The 16504-nt window shown below is 42.0% G+C and overlaps 1 protein-coding gene across 1 annotated transcript in view; it reads right to left on the bottom strand.

Moving 5' to 3' along the window:
* Window positions 1-2111: 2111 nt before the first annotated feature.
* LOC109464565 (hemicentin-1-like) overlaps window positions 2112-16504 on the bottom strand; it is a 36117-nt gene continuing 21724 nt past the window's right edge. Inside the window, exons 11-19 of the mRNA XM_019761570.1 lie at window positions 12992-13309; window positions 6637-6784; window positions 5837-5952; window positions 4947-5201; window positions 4304-4621; window positions 3642-3770; window positions 3070-3255; window positions 2358-2473; window positions 2112-2139 (exon numbers count right to left, since the gene is read on the bottom strand). Of these exons, the coding sequence (XP_019617129.1) occupies window positions 2122-2139; window positions 2358-2473; window positions 3070-3255; window positions 3642-3770; window positions 4304-4621; window positions 4947-5201; window positions 5837-5952; window positions 6637-6784; window positions 12992-13309 (1604 nt within the window). The 3' untranslated portion in view covers window positions 2112-2121. The remainder of the gene's footprint in view (window positions 2140-2357; window positions 2474-3069; window positions 3256-3641; window positions 3771-4303; window positions 4622-4946; window positions 5202-5836; window positions 5953-6636; window positions 6785-12991; window positions 13310-16504) is intronic.

The following is a 16504-nucleotide window of genomic DNA, read 5'->3' as shown; positions in this document are numbered from 1 at the left end:
TATGATTTTTTTCCATGAGTAAATAAAACATACATCACATCCACCTATTTTACTTTCTGTGTAGGCTGAGCACCCGGTATATATGACATCTGTATAATTAACTCCACATTTTCAACATGTCCTTATGAATCAAAACCAAGCGTTAATATATGGACTAGCCCTTTAAATTAGCCACTGGCTAGCCGGGCAGGCCAGGGTATATAATTATATATTTGCTCAAAGGCAAATCAATAAATACGTGAATTAATCCGTCCACTGGATTTGATCTGGAAACCTCTCCGAATGATATAGGTCTCTCACATGTAGAGTTTTACAATAATACCATGAGAGAAAAAAAACTTAAGAAGGTGGAGGGCGTATAGCTATCGCTAGGTGGCAGTGCTGGGCGGTATATATTTAGTCTGTTGAACATTTCAGACTTCTAGTTCTAGTTCTATACAATACTAAGCAATACCCCTCACGGGGTCTAATGCTTAGGGAAGTGGTCGTTCCCCAGCGTGACCGGTGGTGGTGGTGAGGAAAAAAAAGATCACAACAAACAAACAATACAAAAACAAGTGCAATAACTATGTACAAAAGTCATGGCTGGGGATTGGCCACATTCCTACAGCTGGGTACAGCTAGGGAAGCCATAATGACTGGCTACCCCAGCTTTGAAATGTTCAACTGACTTAGCCATTACCAGATGGGCAGGTAAGGCGTTCCATTCGATCACTGTTCGTGGGAAAAAGCTACCTCTAAAAGTCTCTGTTCTACAGTGTAGTGTGTTGAAACGTAGCTGGTGCCCTCTGGTTGGGTTTGTGTTTCTTGTAAGAATGTGGTGTAGAGGAATGGATATAAGATTGTTGACTGCTTTGTAGAGGAGGCATAGACGCTGTTGTTGTCTCCGTTGCTGGAGCGTTGGCCAACCAAGTGAGTTTTGTATGGCAGTAATGCTGCTTGAGTGTTTGTAGTTACCTGACACGAACCTTGCGGCTCGTTTTTGCACTGACTCTAGCTTATCAATTAGACTGTTGGTTTGGGCATGTATCTGTTTGTGTGGGTCCCATACTGATGAAGCATATTCAAGTTTGGGTCGTATTAGTGATGTGTAGGCTCTGGCTCTCACCTGCTTACTTGCCCCCCTTAGATTGCGTCTGACGAACCCCAAGGTGCTGCTAGCTTTCGCAGTAATGTCATTGATGTGTGCCTTCCACCTGAGGTTGTGGCTGAGTATGACACCTAGGTAGGGATGCTGGTTGTTGTGGTTTAGCGGTTCATTGAACATAAAATAGAGATGAGCAGGTGATCTACTGGACTTGTGGATGTGGAGAATAGAGCATTTATTTACATTAAACCGGAGCTGCCAATCTTGTGACCATTTACAGAGTTGGTCCAGATCTTTTTGGAGAATTTCCTGGTCTTGACTACAGTGTATCGGGCGGTAAACAAGACAATCATCAGCAAAAAGTCTCAACTGTGAAGATATGTTGGCATTTATATCATTAATGTAAATGAGGAACAACAATGGCCCCAGAACTGTCCCCTGCGGAACCCCAGATTTAACCCTGACCAGGCTTGACTTTTCCCCATCAACCACTACCTGTTGGTAGCGGTCAAGTAGCCAGTTTCTGATCCAGCCTAAGTTTTTACCTCTGATCCCATGGTGCTCTAGTTTGTTAAGTAGTCGGGTGTGCGGAACGCTATCGAAAGCTTTGGAAAAATCGAGAATGGCCATGTCTATTTGAAGACCCCAGTCGACCCAGGATGTTTGGCAGACTTGGATATCTGCCAAACGTCGCATGGTGACACAGGCCAGGCCTTACATTCTTGAAGTTATGTTTTCACTAAACGTCGATATTTCCCCCACAAGTCCACACCTTCGAGCCCAAAATGGCTAATCGGACAAACTGTGACAGCTTGAGTTACCCTGACAGCATAATCACTGCAACATGAAACAACGTATTTAGAGACATTTACACAGTGTGGACATTACGTAGCAGCTACCAATATGGCAGAGCTCTTGTTGCGCGACTGTGTCCAAGAGCTTGTGGTTGGGCCCATATGATTTTATCCAAGGATGTCTCTCAATGATGCCTGTTACCTTCTCATCATGGACTGTATGACATCGTCCGTGGTTGGTTACTGGGAAGGGGTAGCCTGGAAAGAAGCAGACACTGAACCATAAAATGACAAAAACGAATCAATTCCTATGTAGTGTACACTAACAATGGCATTCATCCAAAAGCTACTACAACTACGAGCAATTCCAATGCGCACTTGATAAGGGTATGCGTAACCACAGAATTCAGCAGAGAAAGAACTCGTCAAAAGATCAAAGAATACCACAACACCTAGCCATCTTACAGGATCCTTACGGGAACTGTCGGACCGTCTTCTCTAAACGTAGTCAAATGCCGGATGTTGTCCTCCCCATCCGGAAGTTGGCGTTCTACCGTGGAGTATGGCGGAAGTGACGTCGAGTGGACAAGGCCTGGAAGAAAGGGTAAAAATAGATATATAATAATTGCTATTTTAAAATTATTAAAATTATATATATATGAAATCATTCAAATTACATTTCCACATGGCTTTAAAACACCAAGAGTAAATCAAACGAAAGCCTCCTCCAAAGCTATTGATGGTGCATGTTTCATATTTCGGCTCCCTTAACAATGATTACTTAGGCATGAATTGTTAGGAATCTACAACAGTAAATGATACGACTAGCACTACACAAAACGTTGGATTTGCCAATGGTAGAAAATGCCAGTGAAGTCAGGCAATATTGTTTAATTGTACACATGCAGTAAGGTAGTTAAAAGTCAAGTCCTGTAATTTCAGGCTTACCAATGGTAGTAAATTAAAAAAAAATGTCCGGTTATTTCTGACTTAGCAAACTTCAAGGTTCGAAAAAAATTAACCAGACTTGACTTTTATTTACTACCACTTTACCCGACTTTACTGGCGTTTACTTCTGTTGCTAAATCCAACTAAATCCAACGTTTTGTGAGTGCAGTGTGATACAAAAGTGATTGCGTTAAATATTAGAAACGTCACCAGTGCTACGTAATTGTCTTATCCCAAAACCTGAGTAGGCCAGCCCTACGGACTTCCACTCCTTGTCATCCCTCCCCCTGGAGGAAGGGTGCGGCTTCAGCGCCCTGTCCAGCTCGTGCAGCTCCAGATCCTCCACGCCGGAGTCGATGGTGTTGGTGGCGTGGATGTACTTCGGGACAGGAGGCATGGGTCGGGAGGCTGACACGCCGTGAACTGCTGAAAACACCAGCAAATGTTTTACGTCGCAAATGTTTTAGTCAGCGGCATCAAGCATCTGTCAAGCCTAATCCACGAACACTGCCGAACTCCCCCAAACAATGGTTGGGAGCAGGTTGGGAGCTAAGTAGACTGTAGCTGTGGTTGGTGAGTGTTTGGCGAGGTTTACAACTGCGCCAGCCGAATATTTAAAAATTTAAAAATTGTCAAAACATAGTCATGGTTTGCTGTTTATAGTTAAGTTAGCTGGGCGTCGACAGCAGGTCAGCAGCGTTTGACTCTCGCCAGACTGCTCCCAAATTTCAGCAGTGTTGGCTGTTGTGTTGGTCGGAGATCTGAATGTGTGACAGGGGCTTTAATGGAAACAACGGAGGGCCAATACTTACCCGTAGGCTTTCTTTGTTTTCTGGTAACTCTTCTCTTCTTAAGAACACACCCAAACGCCATTGTGGCCATCAGGGCTAATGCACTGGCTGTTGTGGCGATGATGATGATGAACAAGGAGGTCTTCGACTCTGATAAAGACATAAATGTAAGTTGCTTGTATCTTTCAAAAGAGATGTTGAACAATTTGATGATATGACAATACCCATTACTTACTCATCAACACCTAATCGTCACATCTGTAGACGATGCGAGCCACCACTGCTTACCACTATCTACTCACTAACCTAGTATGTGCACGTACAAATGACATGAAAAATGTACTATTGTACAAATTATTGTACTATACGTATTTCGTATTCGTTCTATAATTCGTAATACATAGGTATCAATTGAGAAACTTCATTCTATTAGATAGATACATTGCCTAGGTTAACAAGTACATTGTAAAACCTTCTTATTGTGAAGAAATTGTTCTTCATGTTTTTACGTTTGTATCATGTACGCATGTCATCATTGATTTTGTGGCTGGAAAATATTAATAAAGTTCATGAAAAATCTGCTGAAATTGTAATATTGCGGTCCATTGATACTATACTAGCGCAATTCAATGATTCATGATGCTGCAATGTTGATGCATGGGGATCAAGGGAAATCAAACTACCTTTAACCTCCAGTTGAATGTTTCGTTTGACTGGCCCGAATATGTTGGAAGCTTGACAGATGTACGTCCCTGCCCGGCCTACGTCCACGTGTTTGACCGTCAGGGCCGACGACATTTCCTGCTCGGTGATTTTGTCGTTAATAGTGATGCCGTTGAGCCCGTCGTGCAGGGTGTTCTCTATGCCGTGTTTGTTGCGCCATACCCATGTGATCCTACCCGGTAACGGGTCGGCTACAATCCGGCAGCCTAACCTAGCAGTGCCGCCTGACTGCACGGTCAGTACTTCAGCCAGATCCTGCCCCAGTAAGTGGGGTAGTCCTGCGAATGGACGTCAACAAAAAAAATCAAAGGAATGGGTTAAGATTTTTGCATTAGCATTGCTTGCGTGTGTAAAATTAGCACTTTATTTCTTGACAAATTAACATGTACAGCTGAACAGTACTCCATTGCAAATAAATGTCATTTAGATAGTGGTGGTGGTGCAAATATATGACGCCTTTTACGAGTGTACAATAGTTTAAAGCAATATCTCGCACGACATATTTTGCCTACTAGTTGAAAGGCAAAATGAGAGATGTTTCAAGGTCTGGTATCAAAAATTACTTTAGATAAGGTAAGATTCCTTAGAATTGACAGCTCTTACCTATAACGTCTATTTTTGTTTCTTTGGAAACTTCTGGAAACCCCGCGTTGGTGGCCACGCACTCGTATGTCCCCTCCACTCCGTAGTCTACGCGGTTAAACCGTAGAGGATTTTCCCAGTACAAGCTTGTATCCTTCCGCCGCCATCGGATGTGGGGTTTGGGGTTTCCTTCCGCCAAACAGTCCAATGAGAAGCCATCATTGTCATACTGTACTGTGATTGTCTGCTTCATACTGGGGTCTATCCATGGTGGATCTGCAAATAGGTGATAATCGGTTAGGAATATGAATGTAAGACATGTCAGCTTAGGTTTAAAGTCATTAGATATATCGCTCTAAAAGCCTTGCTTTTCTTATATGTTGAATGTGCAAATGTCGGTGCTGAGACTCCGATCTGTTAGAATAGGTAAAGCTACCGGTGGAGATCCCAATCGGAATCTCTACCAACAGAAATTTCGATCGGGATCCCTGCGCCACCCGGGAAGATCCATGTATCGGATTCCAGAGATCTCTTCTGGTACAATCTGTTTCAATAACCAGTACCATACAGACACAGTTTTAAAATGTATCTAGTTTTTTCCCAAGCACAGAGCTACCAGCAATGTGCTTGTATTTTTTTGTTTTTTGTATATACCTTGGGAAAAGGTAGGCTGTAGCAATAGACCTTATTCTCTCTTAGAGTAGAGAGTATTCTCTGAGCGATTCTACGGGCAGAGATCCCAGAATTTCTGTTGACAGAGACTACGATCGGGATCTCTACCGGTAGAATAGCCAAATCTACCATACCGGAGTCTCTTCTCTGACATATATTTGTGTTGATCATGAGGTGACTAGGTGTTACAACATTAGCACTTTACATAAATATGTGGATTTGTATAGCAGCGCACTTACAGCGAACCTCCAGTGTAACCGTCCCGACATCCACAGGTGGAATCCCGTTGTCGGCAGTACACTGGTACACACCGGCGTCGTACCGGGAAACCTTATGTAAGATCAGATGATTCCCTCTGGGGTATAAGAAAAACCAAAGAAACATCAGAAAGAATTTAAAAAAATAACGGGAAATTTGTAGACAGATGTCATGGGTACAAATCAAAGCAACACACATGTTTCATCCCACAATAAACATGCTACAATACAAAGTTCAGAAAGGAGCTCGGGGTATCTCGGTAGTCTTGTTGATAGGGTTGACAGGAACCTGAAGGTTCGTATCCCTGACAGGCCCAAGTGTTGTGATCGTGGGGAGGCATGCACTTCACACCTATTTGTTAGTCCTCACTCTACTGATGTGACAATACCTAGCTTCGGTTAGGGACGTAGTCCCTCGGTAAAGTCGGAGGTTCCATGCATGAGGAGAGTCACACCTTCAGCAGGTTAAAGATCCCACCACACTCATGCCCTGACCACACTTATCAAAAAGATTAGAGTCCCTCCCAGTGTGAGGGGTTCCCATCCTACTGTCCGGTCTCAGGTTTGACATCTTGAAAGGCGATAGTGACCTTCTACAATGTGTGATAAAGCTCGATGAATTAATATTTCTAACAAAAATGAAATAAACCAAACGCTTGATGCATGACTCTATGAATGGCTAATATGCATACAATGTTACTTGTATAGGAATGTTAGAGTCAAGTTTCCATGCTCAATTTTTTGTAATCTCTAACAGTACAATCAATAACTCCTATCGGTACCGTTCAGTCCCAGCTAGTGAGTGATGATGATCGAGTTTTCTCCATGTCACAGTTGATGCGGGGTTACCGTCCACCAAACAGGTCAGGTTAGCCAGGTCTCCCTCCTTGACAAAGATGGAGGGCCGGGGGACGAAAACTTCGGGTGGGTCTTTAAGAAAAAGAGTGATAAAGCTATAAATCAGCTGAGTGACCCAAGTGAAAGTCAGACATCAGACATGTAAACTAGTTCACAAGACAATTACGAAAGTGGGGGTCGAAACATGAAATCGTTACCATTTTGTAATAAACTATTGCAACCACACAATATAGGATTTCTTAAATTCATATCATAGGTCAAGATTTGAAGAAAGTTTAATTAGGTTTAAACATAAAAGTCATTAAATGCATTGTGCATTGTGTGTGATATTTGGACGATCTAAAAATGATAATATGCTAAAGCTCTAAATACAGCTCTCAGCCATGCTTGTTTACATTCTGCATATTTCTAGGTGGTTCCAAAATGAATATGCCTCGTGTCGGGTATACTATCGCCAACCACAAATGTCAGAATTGCGAAATATCAAATATCAGATATATCAAATAGTGGAATTAAATGATAACATCACGATTTTTAACTAAGATATTTCAAGTATTTTTGTAAAAATAGTCCATAACGCATATTTGATGTGACATTTATTTCTGACACTAGATGCTGTGATTTTTGTATAATAATTGTTGTGGGTAATTTTACTCACATTGTATGTCCAGGACCCTTGATGAGGCCACAGGTTTGACCAGGTCCGGGAAGCCCTGGTCAGCCTTGCAGGTGTAGTTCACCCCGTTCTCCCAGCGACTGACCCTCCGGATGGACAGTTTGGCCACCATGTCCTCCATGTCCCACTGCTCGGACGGTCTCATGGTCTGCACCAGGCGGGTCCCGTTGTACCACTCCAGGCGAGGCAGCGGGTGGCCTCCGTACGAGACGCAGGACAGCAGGATGGAGTGACCGTGTACGACGGGACCGTCTGCCCCGTCTATGTCCGGGTTAGCTGGGACGGGCTCTGGGAAAACAAAGAAAGGTAAGGAAAGTTAAAGTCCTTCCCGCACCACGTGGTGCGTAGGTGGCTCCCATTTCAAGTTCAATAAACCTTGGGCCACACTATTGTATAATCATTACAAAAGGTGCGCTGGTGTGTTTAACAACCATACTCTTCCCCAAATGCTAACTGCAGTGCTATGTAGAGAAAGCAGTATGTACAATTTTTAATGTCTTTGGTATGACTAGGCCGGGGATCGAACTCACCACCTACCGATTGCAAGGCGAGCACTCTAAGGTTACCATCTTTGCCATTGGACCAAAGAAAGACAGAAAGGGAACTTGATGTGTGTACTTAGGAGACGTGTTTTAATGCAAGAATGACGTTAAAAGAGTGCTAGGTGTCCTTGATTGAAGGAGTAGAATCTGATGCAAACATGACAATCAGGAGATTAGCTAGGTTACCTTGAGTGAAAGATTAGGCGCAAAATTACGATAAAACAAAAAAGATTGCGTGCAGAATGTGACAGAATAGACGGCCTTGATTGACGTATTAGATAAAAACATGACAAGCAAAAGAGTAAATAAGGGATCTTGAATAAAAGATTAAATGCAAACATGACAGTACAACAGAGTGATGTGGCTTTGAGTGAAACACTGGATGAAATCATGACAATCAAAAGAGTAGCTAGGTCGCCTTGAGTAAAAGACTAGATGCAAGTATATGGCAGAAAAGAGAGTCAGCTGGCATTAAGTTGAAGGACTACATGAAAATATGACAATCAAGAGAGTAGTTTGAGTGGCCTTGGGTGAAAGACAAGATGCAAACATAACTACATCAAAACATGAAAATCAAGAAAGTAGTTTAGGTGGCCTTGAATGAAAGACTAGATGCAAAGTTAACGTGACTGCATCAAAACATGACAATCAAGAGAGTAGTTTGGATGGCCTTGAATGAAAGACTAGATGCAAACATGACTACATCAAAACATGAAAATCAAGAGAGTAGTTTGGGTGGCCTTGAATGAAAGACTAGATGCAAACATGACTACATCAAAACATGACAATCAAGATAGTAATATGGGTGGCCTTGAGTTTTCACTACATGCAAACATGACTACATGAAAACATGAAAATCAAGAGAGTAGTTTGGATGGCCTTGAATGAAGAGATTCACCCCTGGGATGTCTACCACATTTTGCGCAAGCTGAAAGTGGGGAAAGCCCCAGGCCCAGACCAGCTTAGTACAAGAATCTTGAAGGAGTTTTCATACGAACTGAGTAAACCAATTGCAAACATTTTGAACACATCCTTGACCGAAGGATTTGTACCACAGGAGTGGAAAGATGCTGTAGTCGTACCATTACCAAAGACACAACCTCCCTCTGTGGAGAAACTACGCCCAGTGTCTCTCACTTCCCAGTTGGCGAAAGTAGCTGAGGCATTTGTTTGCAAATGGTTGTTGCAGGACATCACACCCAATCTTGATCCCCAACAATTTGGGGGTCTGAAGGGAAGATCCACCACTCACTATCTAGTCAGCCTAGTTGATCACCTAAGCAAAGAATCTGACAAACCTGGAAATATCTCAACCATGGTGATGACAGATTTCTCCAAAGCATTCGATCGAATTGACCATACCGTTGCCATCTGTAAACTGATCAAACTTGGAGCAAGGACATGTATCATCCCTTGGATTTGTGACTTCATGTCAGCTCGTCGCCAACGTGTTCGCTACAGTGGAGAGCTCTCCGAGTGGGAGACATTGACATGTTCGGTCCCCCAAGGTACCCTACTTGGGCCTGTTATCTTCCTCGCGGTCTTTGATGACGCGGTCAGAGAAATTCCCACCAGAGTTTCAGAATGGAAGTTTGTAGATGATTTATCAATGGCTGAATCGAGACACTACCTACAACCGTCCGTAATGCAAGAGGAGCTGTCGAAATTCAGCCAATGGTCAGAACAAAACTTCATGCTTCTCAATGCAGACAAGTGCAAAGTCATGACCTTCTGCTTTATGACTCGCCCACCGCCACCTATGGTCCTAACCATCAACGGGAAAGAACTGGAGATTGTGGCTGTCGCACGCCTGCTGGGGGTATTACTGCAGTCTGATCTGAAATGGGAAGCTAATGTATCAGGGATGCTTTCAAAAGCAAACAGCCGTCTTTTTCTGTTAAGGCGATTGGGAAACTTCCATGTATCAGTGCAGGACTTACTTCTGGTCTATACGTCATTTGTCAGACCTGTGGTTGAATACTGTGTTCCTGTATGGAATCCTGGAGTCACGTGCAAAAAGATCACAAGATTGGAGCATGTTCAGAAGAGAGCTCTGCGCACAATCCTTAAAGGACAATACAGCTCCTACGACGCAGCCCTGCAGTTGACAGGACTCAAGTCATTGAAGGACAGAAGAGAGGACCTATGTCTTAAATTTGCTACAAAACTGAACCCTGATCTCCTACCTCCTAAGGTGGGTGAACTCTCAGGAAGACACACAAGGAACTCTGAAAAGCTAAAAGCTACTAAGTACAGAACCAACAGATATAAGAACTCTCCAGTACCATACCTGGTTCGCATATTGAACAATTCCTCCAAATAATGTGTATCATATTTCTAGGGTGGTTAGTCTGTCCTCTAGTCTCATTTATTTTGCATATTTTTGTGTAAGTACTTAATATATGTTTGTAATTGTTAGTTTTAATGTTAAAATTGTATCTGTTGTTTTTAAGTATGTCAATGTATAATGATATGGATTTTATTGAGTAACTAGTAATTTTAGTGTGTTATGCCAGACATGTCAAAAATCAAAATTGTACAGCAAGACACAATTTAGCTGATGGCTACAAGGTTTTGTTTTTACAAATAAACCATTTGATTGATTGATTGATTGAAAGACTAGATGCCATCATGACAGACATCAAGGGAATAAAATGGCCTTGAATGAAAGACTAAATATGGAAGCCAAAAGAGTTATTGGGCAATCCTGAGCAATGGAGAAAGATACGAAATGATTGAAAAATGTCAGTAGTTAATAGAGTTAGGTGTTCTTGACCGTTAGAGTAAGGTCAGATAAAGACTTAGGGGAACGTAAAATTAATGACACAGAAATGTATCTATGATGTACCAGGTATAGCAAGCAATGATTTCTACTTTATCTTCTTGATACACGCCTCGTGCTCACTGTAAATTGGTATCTATGGTAGAAAGATATAAAGATACTAGGCAATGTAAAGAGCTGATAGAGGTATCCAGACTATACAAATATGTTTGACCTAAGCTTTGCTTCGCTTTATGTGTTATCTGTCTCTCCAAACATAAAAAATATCGTCTGTGATTTTATCAACAGTGCATTAAGTTTTACCAGCAGGGCTCATGGGTTTATCAGCCTGGTCTGTGCCACTTAAACAATATAAAACGGATATATTGCAAAGGGAAAGTTTGAACAGTTTGGAATTATTAGATTTCTGTTCATTGATTTTTTTGCATTTCTGTCATGGTAATACCATAAAAGATTGGCATCCGTGTATGTACAAGTCTACAGCTTTTTGTATATCAATTATTTCAATTATATTAATATTTAGATACGTATGAACTCCTGTTACGTTAACTGTATATGATGATAACATTACCTGTATTATATGTGTATTCCCAATTTCTTTTCCTTTTCAATAAAATACCATAGCTTCATTACCTAAAAAGTTTCCACTGAAATTCGCAGATATATGATAGATAGCACCAAACCCCTTTGAAAGACAAGCGCATAAACCAGAGTACACCGGCTTATTGCTACTGAAATGAATTTTGCTGTGGGCTGACAAAAATAGCCCAGCTAAAGTCTTTAAGAAAACGTTATCAAGCCATCATCTTCGCCATGACGTCTCCAACCAACATTAGTTTCCTCAGGCCAGCTTGCGAAATGTGCAAGACAAATATCTCCTAAGAACCTTTATTCGTCATTTAAGATATTGCAATGGGATCTTTAACACTATATTGGATACTTTGAGATATCAAACACATTACAGTATCGCATTCCCTTACTTAATGCGTCATCTCAATCAGATACGTTCCAAGGTTCTTCCATTAAGATTCCATACGTGAGTTTAAGTATAATCGTTGGTAATAAGACACACGTTCAGAGATAACATTCCATTTAGATGCCATACGTTGATTTCTTCATGGTAATCACCATGTACTGGCTATGAACCCATCATAGAGGGGCGCAGTATGGCGGTATTAGGCGAGAAGACATGCGGGCTAAAAGGGAACACTGAATGTATCAACTCCCTTGAGGAACAGTGATAGATGTTTTTGCCGACAAGTCCCTTCACATCTACCTGTACTTGATGGATGGATTCATTTAGAGGGCTTTGGGCCGAGAAGAAGCCGTCAAGTAACGTTGACTTTCAAATGTTAGAACTGTCACGTAGTAGTCCACACGGGGGTAATCGTAATGGGTATTGGCGGCTTTACAGCTACGCTCATACCCCTCTTTTATAGTTCTCTGCCTTTAAGACGAGCATAAATATTTCCTTATCTGATTCCAGATAAGCAGGGCTTTCAAGGCACGGATATTGAGGAAATGATGAACAGGTCGGACTATCTTTAAAAGTTTACGTCAAGGATCCGAAGATTCCTTGCCGCCGCAAATGTTGCCAAGGCCAAAACTATGTTTCTTGAGAAAATTTTGAGAGCTTTTAGGCGCCACAAGAACTTTTTGACAGTCACTCAAGTGCACGAAGAGAGAAAGCGTTTAAGCGACTTTCTGTACTTGCTCCAAATTTAGAATATACCAATACAGAATATCCCAATTACTGTGCTAGTATGATTTAGAAACAAACTGTATGTCACTGTAAGCTGTGGTATTACAAAAAAGGGATTAGACATCTGACAGACTATCTATCTATCTATACATACAATATGACTACAAGGTTTGTCGGTGAAGGTTAGACATCCAGGTAATAAGATACGCCAAAAACAGCTACTCAAGCAACTGAATATGATTTAGAAACGGTCCACATCATCAGTGACACTAAAGAACTCTAAAAATGTTGTTAGTCACACAGGAATTCATCAACAAAACGTTTGTAGTTGTCTGTGTCATTTATATTCTTCCATGAGCAATTAGCTTTAAGTGCATTGTTTTATTTTATTTGACTTATAAAACATTTTAAATTTTAAGGTGGTTGCTAGAATATACGTTGTGCACAACTTGAGGAGTTGGCCTCGTTGTCTTCGTTGTCCTTTCCTGGGTATTATTGTTTCTTTTAATAAAAAAAACTAGTAGGTTATTCAATGCGTTAGTAGAGTACAACAGCTGACATGAATGATAAAACTTACCGACGACCGTGAGCGTGGCCTGTCCCTCAGCTTCATCCACCCCGAAGGTACTACACTTGTACTCGCCCTCGTCTCTCCGCCTGGCGTCCCGTATGGCCAGGTTGAACTCCCCCTTGGAGTGATCTCCGGTGATAGCATACCGCTGGAAGCGGGGGTTGACAGCCTTTCCCGTCGCGAGGAGTTTTTTGAAGTTTGGCGGGCCCAACCACACCACCGTGTCGGCGGGTGTCAGCTCGTCGTAGGCGCACTTCATTGTGATGGTGCCACCCGAGAGTACGGCCGTGGACTTGGGCATTACTCGGTACTTGGCAGCGTGAGCTACATAGGGAACGATTTTCACATCAGTGCCAAAACAATGCAACACACCATCTCTCTTTCCAGTTGAACAAAATGCTAGTATTTCCCCAGTGAATATTATGTGCACATATTTGCCACTCTGGGCGAAATACTGGTCACAACAAAACATGATAAATAGATAGAGTTAAAAGATGCAAGCTAAGATGAAGATAATTAAAGTTAAATTTAATGTCTAGCTTTTTAGTTAGAATAGAGATAAAAGAACAGATATGTTTTTCAAAAGAGGGCCACTTGCATTAAGAATATGAATTTCTAAACAGTGACTTTTATTTTTAATAAAGTATATGAAATAGGGAAATATATTTTGTAAAAACCTAGTACTATGCGATAAACAGGGATGCAATATCTTAATAGGGAAGAGTTCTCGCTTTGGAGGTCGTGAGTTCAAACTCCGGCCAGGTCATACCAAAGACTTAAAAAGTGGTACATACTGCTTTCTCATACTGCTTTCTCATACAACACTACCGGCGGGCTAGCCACTGCTGTAGTGATTCCACAACTGTGTGGCCCAAGGGCTATAAAAATGGAGATCGTGCTCTTAATTAAGTGGAACGGGACTTTTTCATAGCATTCAGTTATTTTTTTCGCTACACAGTCTATTGGGGTCGTCATTTTCAAGTGTGTGTCGAGATTTGGCTGAGGTTTTGAATAGTGCCGATCGCGTTAATCGGCTTAGGGATGTCTCTTAATGCTTACGTCAATGTGGAAAAAAATCGGACCGAGGAAAGTGTCCTGAGGTAGGCTTATAGAAGTGGTCGCTTGGGCAAGTTTGATTGGAGTACCGAAGTCCAGCTTAAAATATTTGCCCCTATCCAAATATTTGAAACTATATTTCGTCGCGTTCGATCGCAGCCGTGTAACTCTATATGAAAAATGAAGCCCATTGATTGTACCCGACTCTCCGGCGTCCGTACCATTTGGCCACTATTGAGACATCGATATCCCCGTAAGACTAAATAAGACCTATACTTTCATCCAGGGCGGCCGCTGTCACTTCTGATTTGAATCAATGTAAAATCCTCCGCCCGTTTATTTCTCGGTAGGCGCCCACTGTGAGATGGAGATTTGTAGCCTCTCCAATGCCTGTAAGTCAGCTGCTGTACTTATATACCTGTCTGCCCGCGGCGTCGTAGCGTTTTATTTACCGGGAGCGATCGATGCTTGCCCGTAACAGGGCACCTGTTTTCAGCTTGCTACAATCGGTGAATTATAGATGTACGCTCAACTTAAGCACCTTAGCGTGATCACTTCCCAGTACAATAAATTCCACTGCCGTTGAAAGACGGTTTAAAACAAACATGAAAGAACTTCGTTTGTAATAAACGGTTATGCAATCTTTTAAAGAACGAGACCTGACTAGGAAAGTCGGTAGCTTATCCGTGACCAGCTGGAAGATCATAAAACGTCACATTAAGTTTTAATGCGTAGACCATATATATCTGCTTGACTTTGATTTTTGAAGTTGGTTTAATGAATAGCAGCATCGCAGCTGGTGTCTACAAATATATATCGCTGCAGGGCCAAGTCACGAAAACCTTCTTTAGTGTGTGGCATTGCCTAAGGACTCACTGTTTTAGAACTAGCGATAACACGCATGCATTGTTTTGAATGGTTATACATGGACCTCCGCCTTAGAGCATAGCCTTGACTTATTTTCCCGTCGGAGCAGATACAAATTTGTCACTGTTAGCTTCCTCTCGTGTCTTACCGTGACTGCCCTCTAAAGTAGTTAGTATGAATCGAGAGGTCACATAGGCATAGATCATTCTGCAGTGGAAGGCCTCAAGGTACAATGCCATGATTTATCTTTCCTTTCTAGTAGATGTCTGCTGTCCCTGTGAGATCTTTGTGGAAATGGCTTGTTTCGCTGGAGGGTATTCAGTTGTTTGAAAGCGCCTGCGGTGAATACAAAAACAAGCATATCCCAGCTTGGAGTGCCAAACTTTAAAGAGCGTTTGACTGTATGATACTAAGTTCATATTTACTAATGACAATTGGAAACAAAAAGCCGTAAATAATTAAGACGGGCTAAATTTCTCGCAATCTAAGATTGACAACTCGATTTCTGATTTTAGGACCTGTTATCAAATAAAAATGTCATAAAATAAAAATGTCATAATAATGCTATATTGGAACTTATGTCTGAGGCGATGTTCTGTGCATGTCACACTACTAGTACTAGAAGTAGTAGCGTCCACCAAAAAGGGTGGGGGTCAGGATGGTCTGAAAGTCTGAAAGTCTATTAGGGTTTCATTTCCTTCTGTGCGAGCAAATAAACTCAATTTCAATTTTCCCTCTATTTCGGTAAATGTACTGATTTGAATCCACGGTGTTAGTCTGGTGGAGACTATTCCACAAGATGAATCAGACTGTGGCGTGAATTTGTGGACACTAATCATTGGAGTGGAAAGCCACTCTGTGGTACATGTACACAGGGGTTGTCCTCTGTGCATTGCGGGGATTGACATGGTATCACTGTTTATTGACCAGGTTAATCCATCTTAATGGAAACATCCCGCCAGAATTCAGTGAACACCCACTAGTGCTGAACATCGAAATGATGATGTTGCTACGCAAGGTAAGTGTGAAAATTCTAGCCTGATGTCCACTCATGTTCATTTATCTTTGGCTGTAGGTTGGGAGCAGTCTGACCAGATTCACACTACACCTACCTTTTTAAACGACTCTAGTCAAGTTTTTAATTACATTTGACTGCCAACCACGCCCCGAACACTGCTGACCTACTCCCAACGATCCAGCCAACCGGTTCCCAACTATGACCCAACCCCCAGCCCATTTCTGAATGTTTGAATCATTGCAACCAAACAGTAGCCAACCTCGTCGAGCACCAGACAACCAGACCCGAACTTGCTCCCGATCAACCTACTCCCAACCATGGCTAGCTCTTAGCAGTTCGGCAGTGTTCGGGAGGACATATAAGACTATGCATGACAGGGGCTTCACATGTCTGCCTGTCCTTGGCATTTGGAAGTCATGTGTGACTATCATGCCCCTACCCTTTGACTCTAACGGCTAAACCTTTCGACTCAATTTAGTAATGGAGCTACTTTCACCGATGAGCTACTCATCCATTTCAGATCTTGGATCTTCTGGTATATTTGTTGCTTTTTTCAAGCTTCAAAGAACTTGCTGGAG

Source organism: Branchiostoma belcheri, unplaced genomic scaffold (genome assembly GCF_001625305.1).
Source record: "Branchiostoma belcheri isolate BF01 breed outbred unplaced genomic scaffold, Haploidv18h27 scaffold14, whole genome shotgun sequence".
NCBI lineage: Eukaryota > Metazoa > Chordata > Leptocardii > Amphioxiformes > Branchiostomatidae > Branchiostoma > Branchiostoma belcheri.
This window is presented reverse-complemented; position numbering and strand designations above follow the sequence as displayed.